Here is a 12533-nt window from a genome sequence, read left to right on the forward strand (position 1 = left end):
AGGCGCAGCCAGGGACCGGAGGGGGTTCGGTTCGGGGGCCGGCAGATTTCGTCTCTGCTTTTCGCGGATGATGTTGTCTTGTTGGCTTCCTCGAGCCAGGACCTTCAGCATGCGCTGGGGCGGTTCGCAGCCGAGTGTGAAGCAGCTGGGATGAGAGTTAGCACCTCCAAGTCCGAGGCCATGGTTCTCGACCGGAAAAAGGTGGCTTGCTCCCTTCAGGTTGGAGGAGAGTTCCTGCCTCAAGTGGAGGAGTTTAAGTATCTTGGGATCCTGTTCACGAGTGAGGGAAGGATGGAACGTGAGATTGACAGGCGGATCGGTGCAGCGGCTGCAGTAATGCGGTCGCTGTATCGGTCTGTCGTGGTGAAGAAGGAGCTGAGCCGAAAGGCGAAGCTCTCAATTTACCGGTCAATCTACGTTCCTACCCTCACCTATGGTCATGAACTTTGGGTCATGACCGAAAGAACGAGGTCCCGGATACAAGCGGCTGAAATGAGTTTCCTCCGCAGGGTGGCGGAGCGCTCCCTTAGAGATAGGGTGAGGAGCTCTGTCACCCGGGAGGAGCTCAGAGTAGAGTCGCTGCTCCTCCGCATCGAGAGGAGTCAGCTGAGGTGGCTCGGGCATCTCTATCGGATGCCCCCTGGACGCCTCCCTAGGGAGGTGTTCCAGGCATGTCCCACCGGGGGGAGGCCCCGGGGAAGACCCAGGACACGCTGGGGTGACTACGTCACTCGGCTGGCCTGGGAACGCCTCGGGATCCCCCCGGAAGAGTTGGAGGAAGTGTCCAGGGAGAGGGAAGTCTGGGCGTCCCTGCTCAGACTGCTCCCCCCGCAACCCGGCCCCGGATAGGCGGAAGATAATGGATGGATGGATGGATGGATTTAAATAAAAATCTATACATTCAGCAGATCTATAGGTCTCGCTGCTACAATCAGAGACTATAGGTTGCCCTGGAGGAATTTGAAAGGGTTTGCTCCAACTGGCTGGAACTTTATGAATTTTGGGAAGGAGATCAAAGCGTCTGGCTCCAGGCTGGAATCTCCAATTAGATAATTCCATTGTTTAGAGGTTATTAGTTTTTTCTCATGTATCTTATGAAATATTTTTATAATTTGAGTAAATGTTTCTAAATAAATAGGTTTATCTAGTTTAGAATAGTATTTATTATCATTTAATTGTCTATATCCTTCCCATAAATATTGTTGGAGATCCATGACTACCACTGCGCTGCCCTTATCTGCTGGTTTACTCACAATGTTTTTATTCTGCATCAGCTCTTTTAGGGCCAAATTTTCTTCAGGTGACAGATTGGGCTCAGTTCTTAATACTTGAAAATGATTATGGAAATAATTCAGATCTAGTTTAATTAAATTAGAGAACTAAGGAGGTATTTTAACTTCTGGAGGAGTCCATTTGGATTTGGGGGTAAAAGGCTGTTTCACTGATTTACTTTCGTCACCATAATAGGCCAAAAATTTAAGTCTCCTATGATATTTCTGGAGGTCAAGCCTGAGCCAAGTCTGAGGTCTGATATTTCTACTACTGCCCCTAGTGCGAATGAAGTTTAAACCTCTATTCAATAAAAAGAGCTGTGCCTTGGTTAGCTGAGTCTGTTCAGCTAAAAACATGACATTTTTAAACCCCTCCTGACAAACCAGGCTCTCGGGGACATTTAGTTTAGCTGCTGCATCCAATGATCAGACATTTTGGCTGCTGTGGGATGGGTCCAGTGGATCCCATCCAGGTCAGTGTCAAAATCATTGACAGGTAACTTTAGAGAGAAGTTGAACGTTTTCATAATGAAAGAGTTCAATACCTGCAAGTTGGATTGCTCCCTGTGTGGTAAGGCAGGAGAGCAGTTGATCAGAGGCACCCACAACGTGGCTTCAGGAAAGCCAGTCCTGGCTATCTTGGTGGCTTTCAGGAGCTGTCTGATGGAGATCTGTTGGGGTTTGTGTCTCCTGCTGTTCAACCCGAAGGCCAGAACAACAGTCTCCACCCTCGTGGTGCAAGTGGCTTTTCGCAGGAGAGCCTCTGCATGGTAGAATGAAGCCCCTGGATAACTGTCCACCTGCAAGTCCTGGTGCTGAAAAGGGGGAAATCTGGCCACATTAGAGTCACCAATGAATGAAGTGCTTTTCTCTCACACACAGACCCCAGTCGTGAAGTTTTTTGGACGTGTTAACATGCCTGGTTGGTCTGCGTGTGGGTGTGTGGGATTTTAAAAGTGATGTGAGTTGCTGTGGGGGGCCACAGCTGGCTGCTTGGCCGAATGTGTGGTGACCCCCAGGGGGGCCATGGAAATCTGACGAACCCTTACGTGACAAAAGCGTGGAAGTGGAAGCTCTGGAAGATGAGCGGAGGCCCATGGGTGTCAGCCTGGGCACGATCCTGGGTCCTGGGCTGAGGTGTGGAGGTCACAGGCTCCCCCTCTGGAAGCTCCTGGATCTGCAGGTCCCCCCGGAGAATGCACAGATTGCGTGGAGGAGGGTACACGTACAATTCTTTTAGAATGTATTTTGCATGAAATAACTTCTGTTCATGTTGGATGTATTTTCCAGAACATATTATGACCCACTTCATACTGCACTGCATATTGAAGCAGTATTGATGAAAAGCACACCAGGTATCAGATACTGAACACCGGTAATATACCCAGTTAGAAAAGAAGCAGAACATTTTCTTCAGTGTGTGCATCTGAGCACTTTGCTGCATAAACAGTGCAAATGAGGGGACAATTATGTGTTTATGTCACATCTGTGTAGGGGAACTAACTTAATTTGATGTTGCATTCGTTGATAAAATGACGGGGCACCACCATCCTCAGCTAAGAAGGACTGCAGAAATTAACTGCTATAACGCTGATAAAATACTAACGAATCAACTAACGGTAAACCAGTCTGATAATCTGAAGTGTAAACTCTGGATACAGGGATTGTATATATTCAGCTCAAAAGGACACCGTCTAACCAGGACTTAAATCAAAATCTCATTTATTAAGCAGAATTATGGATAATGAATGATATATCATGAATGGTACGACAGAAGATATGTGGTGATATGATAGAACACAAAAGAAACTTATGGCAACGCAATGGCAAAACAAGTTTGGTGATAGTGAGAAGTAGTTGTAAGGGGATAATAGGGACGCGAACGTAAAGTTAAGGGATTAAACGAGCAGTTGAGAGAATTTGGATAAATTAGCAGTATCTTAACCCACTGAGCATGCCCTACTGGTTTGATGGTGTCCCGGTGAGTTCTGCTCCAAACTAACTCGAAGATGCCCAGGTGCTCGTCCGTGGCACGATCTGCTCGGTGGTCCGGTGGAAGGCCCAGGCACACCAAGGTGAAGAGCTGATGTTGGACGGTGATGTCTCTCGAACTGGGTTCTACGGTGTCGGTTACAGATAAGGGACGGCTCCGGATGGTTGTTAACCCAGACCAAGGATCAACAGCTGGTTGCAGGGTTTTGGTTCGGTTGAGTCCGTGAAGGATTATTTTAGACTGATAGTAACAAAATTGATAGTCTCTTCGATGGCCGATCTACAAAATTATTATTATTTGACTAAAATTTACAGATACTAAAACAAAAACGTGTGACTTAGAAAAATGAAAGTTTACAGCAAAACTATGGAAGCACGTCTTCTGAAAAATAAATCACGCTACTCGGTATGGCTTTTGTGTAGCTCGAACACGGGAAAAACTTAAAGAGCAAAATGACTGTACAAAACTAAGACAACTAAGAAGTAACAAACAAAACTAAAACATAACGTAATATAACTTAAGACAAGACGGAGTAACGCACACTGAATTCATGCAGCGGCTGCAGACATTTAAATCTCGCTCCGGGGCGTGTCTAATGGGTAGGCCGTCACTCACGTAGGACGGTTTGTGGCGCACGATGTAATCTCGCCTCATGGAGCTGGAATTAATTAATGATTCATACGAGGGGCTCATCTGCTTCTCACTATGGTCAATCACATATATTTTGAATGGACGATTTTCAATGACATTTTAACACTGTTCACAACATGCATTAAGCAATTCCTATGATTGGATGACAACATTAAAGATAATCATGGTAACAATTTCATCCTAATATGTGTGATGACTCAAGGTATAACTAACACAAAATAAAGAAATAAAGAAGGGCAGACTATACTTGCCCAACAAAAATGATAATCACTATTACGGTTACTTATTGATAAATGTATCACGTCAAGCATGTTCAACCTGACGGTTCTGAACCTCTAGATGGCAGTATGGTTCCATGATAAAAATTCAGACAAACTTTATAAAACAGTTAAAATCACAACTTTGTCATTCTTCAAATTAGAGAAACTGGAAAAACATCAATATTATACATATTGGGAGTCCTGTAAGGTGAAAACATCAAAAGTTAAGTTCAACATAGAAGTTTGGTTATCCTGGAGTATTAGGAAAAAGCACACAAGCATACACCACAAGTTGCTTCAGGAATGTCCAATTTACAACCCATCAGCATTTGCTGATTTTTGGAGGTTCCTCTGAGGCATGTCACTTGTCTCTCCAGACAGTTTTATTGTCTTGAGCCCTTAGGGCTATTGGGGAAGAATTAGCCTTAACATGGGACATCCTGGGTAGGAGATAGCCCATGAGGTAAAGACCTCATGACCTGACCTTTCCACTCTCCCCTCTGAAAGAGTGTCGAGGAGAGTTCACTGAACCGGACATCCTGTCTCTCTCCGAAATCACATCTCCTTATAAGCAAACCAGATGGTCTATAATTCAATCAGTTAGACTGGTTTACAACTCCGTTTCTCATGAGAAGTCAGAGAGGGTAAGAGAAGGTCAGTTAGAGGCCAGTTCTGCTACATCTGACACAAAACTTAAACAAACAATGAACAATTCTGCCATAGAATAAAACTGGAATTTTTTCTTCAGTGTAACAGAGCTAATTCTTCACACTAAATGATGAACTTCAGTTTCACTTTACAACTTTACATTTTTAACTCACTTAACAGGAAACTGAATTGAATCCATGCAGTTTGTGTCCGTTTGGTATATTCAAGGCTTGTCTTTTCTTCGGAGATGCCGTCTGATGAAAGCCTTCTCGTCCCATTGGTTGGGGGGAAGCATGTAGGGGCCGTTATAGACACAAAGGATCGTCATCTCTTCGGCATACTGAAGATTCTGCAGCAGCTGTAGACAAACATGGCAGGGGTGAAAGTTCAGGACAGTGAAGTGCACAGACTCTCATGGGTCACATCATGCAGCAGATATGCAGCTTCACAAAAAGCATTTTAAACTTGCAATTTTGTCACCTTTTTACTAGAATTAGCATTAGTTAGCATAAACATTGGCATTCATCTGGAGTGGTGTTTCTGGCCTCGGTGTAATAATCATGGAAAATGGCTTTTTAGTTGCTAAATGCTGCACGATGTTCAGCCTCCTCATCTCTATTTGTGGTCATCTGAGAAACTGCAGTGAAGCCTTGATTGACTTTGTTGACTTTGTTCAGGTTTTGTCTACTTCTTTCTGTTCTGTACAAGCAAACATTTATGTGTTATCATATGAACAGCTGGTGTTGGTGGTAAAGACCTGACTTCAACAGATCACACATTCATTCATTCATTCATTCATTCATTCATTCATTCATTCATTCATTCATTCATTCGTGTTAGGACCTGGCAGTGTGTCTCTCCCTTTTGTGTCATTTTCCCCTGTTTTCCCCAGTGTGTTTTGTCTGTTTGTCTCCCCCTGTCTGTCCAGGACCGTGCAGTAAGGCTGCACCTGCCAGTCAAGCTCCACCTGCCTGCCTCCTCTCACACCTGCAGATCATCAGCTCATCAGCAGCTGCATTTAACCCAGGCTTTTCCCTCCAGTACTCGTCAGATCGTCTGCTTACCTCCGTGGTAGTCTGTCTTTCCTCTGTCAGTAGACTTTTCTTCTGTGTGCGTCCAGTCCATTCTGACCTGTGTTTTTGTCTGCCCTCTTCCAGGAGCCTTTTGCCCTGTGGATAAGCCCTCAGCCCAGCCTAGCCTCGGTCGTGAGAGGAGTTGGAGCTTCCAGCAGAGTGTTTGTTTGCTCCCGCCTTTAGTTTTTTCCCGTTTTTGTGGACACCTTTAGTTGCTCTGTGCAGAGTGTTTGTTTGCTCTCGCCTTTAGTTTTTCCCGTTTTGGAGGACACCTTTAGTTGGACGTTGCAGAGTGTTTTTGTGCTCTCGCTTTTCGTTTACCCGTTTTTGTGGACACCTTTTGTTAATAAACCTTCTGTTGAATTTACCTGCCTTAGTTTTGTATTCTCTCAAGCCATCCCTGAGAGTTCACCTTCCTCTGGTCTTGGTGTGTGTACTCACATAACAATTCGGGGCACTTCTGTGACACACAGTAATGTGTGGTCACATTATGTAATTAATTAATGTATATTTTGTTTGGTTTTCATGTGTATATTTTTGGAGAAGAGCCTTATTCAGGTAATTTAATGGACATCTAGGTTTGGAGCTGCATCTCAACTTTGCCACTAGGAGGCAGTGCCTCCCCAGGGAGACAGGCTTAGTGATGACGGTATCCAGCTCTCCTCTTCAGTCTGGCAGAAGCGAGAGAAGGAAACACATCACCTGTTGCCTGCTTCATTATTTCTCTGTCCTTTACAGGTTAGTAACTTGTCAAAACACAAATATGATCACCAGAACATTTATTTATAATGTTAATACAAGCGCCATTGTGTACTTTTCTGGTCAGGGCTGTTTCTTTGAGGATCGGAAAATAACGTGGTTAGCATGCAGCCATGGCGGCAGCGTGAGCTAGCTAAACTGGCTAATATTTGCTTCGTCTGTTATGTTTGAGGTTAGCACATACTGCTTAAAGGCTCATAACTGTATTTGGTTCGGCTCCTGGTGCATTTAAAAAAAACTGTTTGGATTAAGAACATGGTTTAAAGGAACATTTCATTGTTTTTATGTATTTCATGTTTAAGTAATTTTGTCAGTTAGATAAAAACACTCGCTGTGCCTGTAATTTTTCATATGGGTTTTCCCATTATATTTGGTTAGCTTTATGCTAAATGTGAAACACAACGTGATTCGCCAGTGTAACTGGAACTTTATTTGCCTGCTTAAGTGCAGAAATTACAGCTTAAAGCTGCAGACCAATAACACCAATAGAGACATGGACTGTGGAAAATATTTTATTACAGAACCAGTTTTATTGCATGGGTTTTTGGAAACCATGAGCTAATAAAAGGTTTATGGAGAAATATGTGAAATTGAAATTGTGTTAAAAATACATATGTTTGTAAAATTAAAGTCTGGCAGAAGCGAGAGAAGGAAACACATCACCTGTTGCCTGCTTCATTATTTCTCTGTCCTTTACAGGACAACACTATAATCAGTCTACTGGCCCCTCAGCCATGGCCTGGTGCACTTCACAGAGGAATCATTAAGTCTTAGGTGAGTCGAGCAGCTGGTGGAAATGAGCAACAGTCAGAAATAAAACTCTGGAAATCCAGAGAAGTCACTCAACAAATGGGCTTTATTGACACCAACACACAGGATATTTCTATTGACAGAAGTTGGATTGTGGAGATCTACATCCCGTGAGAACAAAGGCTGAATATAAAGATCAGATCAGTGTTTTTCCTGCAATAATAAAAACAGACATGATATGAGAAAACACAGCAAATATATGAAGGTACATGCTGTTAATCACTGATAATAACATTAAGGTTTATATATTGCACTTTCATATATTTTTCTGCTGATTTATTTACTGTCAAAAGAAAATAAAATATCACGTAACAAGTTCTTAAAACAGAGTGTGAACAAGGTTGAAAACAGCACTGGTTTTTCACCAAAATCCAGAAATATTTCAGTAAGTATAAGCGACTAATGATTATCTTTATATTAACAATGGAGCAAAGAGCAACAGGAAAGTGAAATTGTTTGGTCATTGTGAAAAGCCAACAGATAATTATCACCAGATTTTGTAGTTCTTTAGTTCAGTTTTTGCAGTAACCCAATCTGTTGGGGGAGAAAAACATTTTAAAAGGTAAACAGATTCATAATCTTGCACTGATAACAATGATACATATCTCTGGAGTGAGAATTGTGCTTCAGGTTGTAGATATCAATGAAGCTTCAATTAAATCCAAATGTTCTACAGGTTTTATCTTCTTGTTTCTGGGTTTCAAGCACCAGTTTGACTCTCTGTGAAGTCTGGTATTCGAGGTAATAACCAGAACTTTCAGAGAAGCCACTTTATGGACGAAGGCTGGATGCTGCTTTTTCACATCAACATCCAAAAATCATCAGAAAATTCAACTTAAGTCAGTGCTCACCAAACTCATGTTGTCACAAACAGCTCTAATCTGCAGAGGCAGTTTGACTTCAGAATATCTGAAAGATTAAAAGGGAAGACAAAACAAAGTCCAGGTCCAGGTTGAAGGTTCAGGTCCAGGTTGAAGGTTCAGGTCCAGGTTGAAGGTTCAGGTCCAGGCTCCAGGTGGAGGAGGTGTGTGAGTGAGGAGCAGAAGGAGTGGAGGAGTCTCAGTGTGTCTGCAGAGACTGTGTAGGAGGACAGAGCAGCAGCAGAGCAGTCCACATACACTGATGATACTCTGTCACATCCACAGGAATACACAGGGAGGATGCTGGACTTGACATTGTGTCTGACAGTGGAGCTGATCTCAGAGCAGTTCACACTGCAGCACTGACAGTCATCTCCACTTGTTGGGATTCCTCTGTCAGTCACTGCTGGATGAAGCTCTCCTCTCCACTCTACCTCCCAGTAACATGGTCCAGTCAGAGCCTCTCCACACACAAGCTGCTGCTGCTGCTGCTTCAACCTCTCTGGATCATCAGGACACAGCTGATCGGCTCTCGGCCAATCACCTTTCTTGTCGCTCTCACTCTGGTTAACGCAACTCCCATCTGATGAGAGAAGAAGACAGACAACAAAAGTCATCAGTCAGAGTTCACAGAGACTCCTTCATCACTTGGCAGTCAGTGATGCAGCACATCCAGTATAAAGAGCAGCAGGGACTTCAGTCCTGTTCAGACCACAAGTGGAGCGACTGTGTAGTGTAGCCAGCTTCCTCTCAGCTCTCATGTGAACGTGTTGGAGTGAACACGCTGAGCTGGAAGCTCACACACCTGCAGAGACTTTGGCCATCAAGTCTGTTTACGCAGATTTCACTCAAATGAGAAATGAGAGAACAAACAGTCTGAGATCAGATTTGATGGTTGGACAGTTTGATAAAGTCTCTATACATCTTGCAATGCTGTCAGCTGGAATCCAGCTTTATTTGCTGTAGACATGAACACAACAACAACAGATGTCTTCACATCAACTCAAACACATGATCACAACAAGCTTCTGGCTCATCTGATTGGCTGACTGTTCTCTCTCTCTCTGTCCAATCCTGAAGCCCGTCACCATTCTCCTCTCACAGCTTCACTGAGGAAAGCAGCTGCTTAGAAGGTTGGAGGTTTACAGGAAATACTGGATCTGTGCTTTGTGTTTAGTACAACACTGCTGAGACCAGCATGGACTGACTCCAACCCTCTACTGACCTCAGAGTCTTCAGGCTATAGTGTGGACTCTTCACCAGATCACACAGAGACTTCACTGCTGAATCCTGCAGGTCATAGTTGTCACTCAGGTCCAGCTCTGTCAGATGGGAGGGGTTGGACTTCAGAGCTGAGGCCAGAGAAGCACATCTGATCTTTGACAAACTGCAGCCCCTCAACCTGAATAAAGAATAAATGATGAACATTAAAATCCATTTCTAATCCAATTAAACCTGGTCAGGTTTAAAATGCGAAGCATTTAACTTAAACAGCAGAAATCTTTAGTGAATGCAGACTTAATTTATTGTAAGAAACATGAAAACATGAAGAAAAGGAAAATGAAAACATTATTGATTTAAGTAATGTATTAACAGAAATTTGACTAACTCCATAAAGAAGCTTCAAAGAACTATGATAACAGAGAGTCAATGAACTGACCTCAGAGTCTTCAGTCTACAGTCTGGACTCTCCAGTCCAGCAGACAGCAGCTTCACTCCTGAATCCTGCAGCTTGTTGAAGCTCAGGTCCAGCTCTGTCAGATGGGAAGGGTTGGACTTCAGAGCTGAGGCCAGAGAAGCACAGCTGATCTCTGACAATCTGCAGTAAATCAACCTGAATAAAGAATAAATGATGAAGATTAAAATCCATTTCTAATCCAATCAGATTTGTTCAGGTTGTAAATGTGGAGCTCAACATAACTCTGTCCTCATCAATAATCAGTCTGAGAGAAATGCTGTTTAATAATCTGAGAAATTAACTCCCTGGATTAAATCTCAGGTTACAGTCTTGGTGTTGTCAGATGGAAGCTTCAAGTCTCACATCAACAAGGTGATGAAAACTTCATTTTCCACGGTAGAAACAGCTAAAGTTCGACCATTTAGAAAGCAGAACGATGCTGAAAAACTGATTCCTGCCTTTATTTCAAGCTGACTCCATTACTGTGACGCATTATTTAGCAGCCTCCCTAAAAAATACTGAGAGACTTCAGCTCATTCAAAACTCTGCAGCTCCACTATGAACCAGAACCAGGAGCAGAGAGCACATTAGTCCAGTTTCAGCTGCTCTGCACTGACTTCCTGGAACATTCAGGACTGCTTTGAAGGTCCTCCTCCTCCTCCTCCTCCTCCTCCTCCTCCTCGTACACAAAGCCCTTCATGGACTGGGACCGAGCTACATGGCTAACTCCCTCCTTTATTATTGGTCTTCATCAACACTGTGATCATCTGCTGCTGCTTTATTGGAGCTTTCCAGCAGCTCAAAGAAAATTGGGGATGCAGCCTTTGTCCATGAAGCTCCAAAGCTCTGGAACAAACCACCTACAGACATCAGAGAAGCTGCTCACTCAACATTTTGCAAAGAAAGCTAAAAACTGATCTCTTCACTTCAGCATTTCACTCACCAGCTGTTGGTTCCTGATTCAGGTCTGAAGCTTTTCTGCTTTGCCTCATGCTTGTGCACTGCTGCACTTCTTCTTAAAGCTTTTCAGCCTTTATCCTCATTTTTTCATCCTCATTCTCCTCAATGTTTACCTGTATTGTCTTATTTTATTCTGCGCTTTTATGTCTTTATTCTATTTTTATCCTAGTTCTCATTTTAAAGTGGCTTTGATTCTCCATCCACTTTTATGCAAAGCACTCACTTGGTACATGTGATTTCTTTCTTTGAAAACACTTTGAGCTGCAATTCCTGTTTGAAAGCTGCTGTACAAATAAAGTTTATCATTATTATGATGATCATCAATGAGCTTGTCCCTAAAATGAGCAGAGTGACTTTGTCATTGTGTTATTGTGGATCATCATAATGTCAGCCTTCTACAGACATCATCCAAATGTCAGCACAACATTCATACACATATTCATGTCAACACACATCAATAACATGCTGCTGATCTCAGTCAAGTCTGGAATTACAGCACAACAAATATATTGATCCTTTAAACAGCTGCATCTGGAAACATGCTTTCATCTGTGTGTGTGTGTGTGTGTGTGTGTGTGTGTGTGTGTGTGTGTGTGTGTGTGTGTGTGTGTGTGTGTGTGTGTGTTGTGATGGATCAATATCAATCATCAGTCATTATTTGTGAAAATACACTGAAATCAACAAAAAACAAAGAAATATTTTTGCTTCATCAAGTAAACTTGATCAATTTCAAACAAATATTACTTCAGAGGATCTTCTGTATCCAGATGTGACCATTTAGCAAAAATCACAAACATTCATTGACTTCAACAACTAACAGTGGACATTTTCTACACTTTTTTTAACAAGCATAAATCTTTGTGAGTGCAGACTAAATTTACTTCAACATGAAACATGAAAACATGAACAAAAGCTAATTTACAACTTTACTGATGTTATGGAAAACACAAATTTGCTTCACTTGTTAAAAAGACATGTGAGATTTACAACAGCAACAGAGAGTCAGTGAACTGACCTCAGAGTCTCCAGTCTCCAGTCTGGATTCTCCAGTCCAGCAGACAGCAGCTCCACTCCTGAATCCTGCAGGTAGTTTCCACTCAGGTCCAGCTCTGTCAGATGGGAGGGGTTGGACTTCAGAGCTGAGGCCTGAGAAGCACAGCTGATCTCTGACAACCTGCAGAAACTCAACCTGAATAAAGAATAAATGATGTCATTTCAGAAGCAAATGTTCCTGCTTGAAATCGTTCAATGGTTAATAATCTGTTCAGGGCTGAAGAAGCTTTAGAAAGTTCAAGTTTAGAAAATGGAAACTCCAAACACCTGAACCCAACAGGATGCAGCTTCAAAACAGTCAAATCTCAGTAATATCAATGACAACGTGCTGCTACTTCAATAAAGACAGAGTGACTCCACCTCTTAAACTCTGCCTTCTCCACCCATAGCTCCATCTATATGAACTCATGTTGTGCAGCCAAACACAAATAAAAACCCACAGAAACTGATTGAAGACTCCACTCAACATCCCAAAGTGTCCACAGAGGACAAATACGTCGGGATGAAGTTTGAGGAA

General features: G+C 42.8%; 1 protein-coding gene across 1 annotated transcript in view; it reads right to left on the bottom strand.

The window, feature by feature from the left end:
• LOC139352063 (NACHT, LRR and PYD domains-containing protein 12-like) overlaps window positions 1–12533 on the bottom strand; it is a 152376-nt gene that overhangs the window by 124938 nt on the left and 14905 nt on the right. The window contains exon 7 of the mRNA XM_070994112.1: window positions 11979–12152. Within this exon, the coding sequence (XP_070850213.1) occupies window positions 11979–12152 (174 nt within the window). The remainder of the gene's footprint in view (window positions 1–11978; window positions 12153–12533) is intronic.

This window comes from Chaetodon trifascialis, chromosome 24 (assembly GCF_039877785.1).
Source record: "Chaetodon trifascialis isolate fChaTrf1 chromosome 24, fChaTrf1.hap1, whole genome shotgun sequence".
Classification (NCBI taxonomy): domain Eukaryota; kingdom Metazoa; phylum Chordata; class Actinopteri; order Chaetodontiformes; family Chaetodontidae; genus Chaetodon; species Chaetodon trifascialis.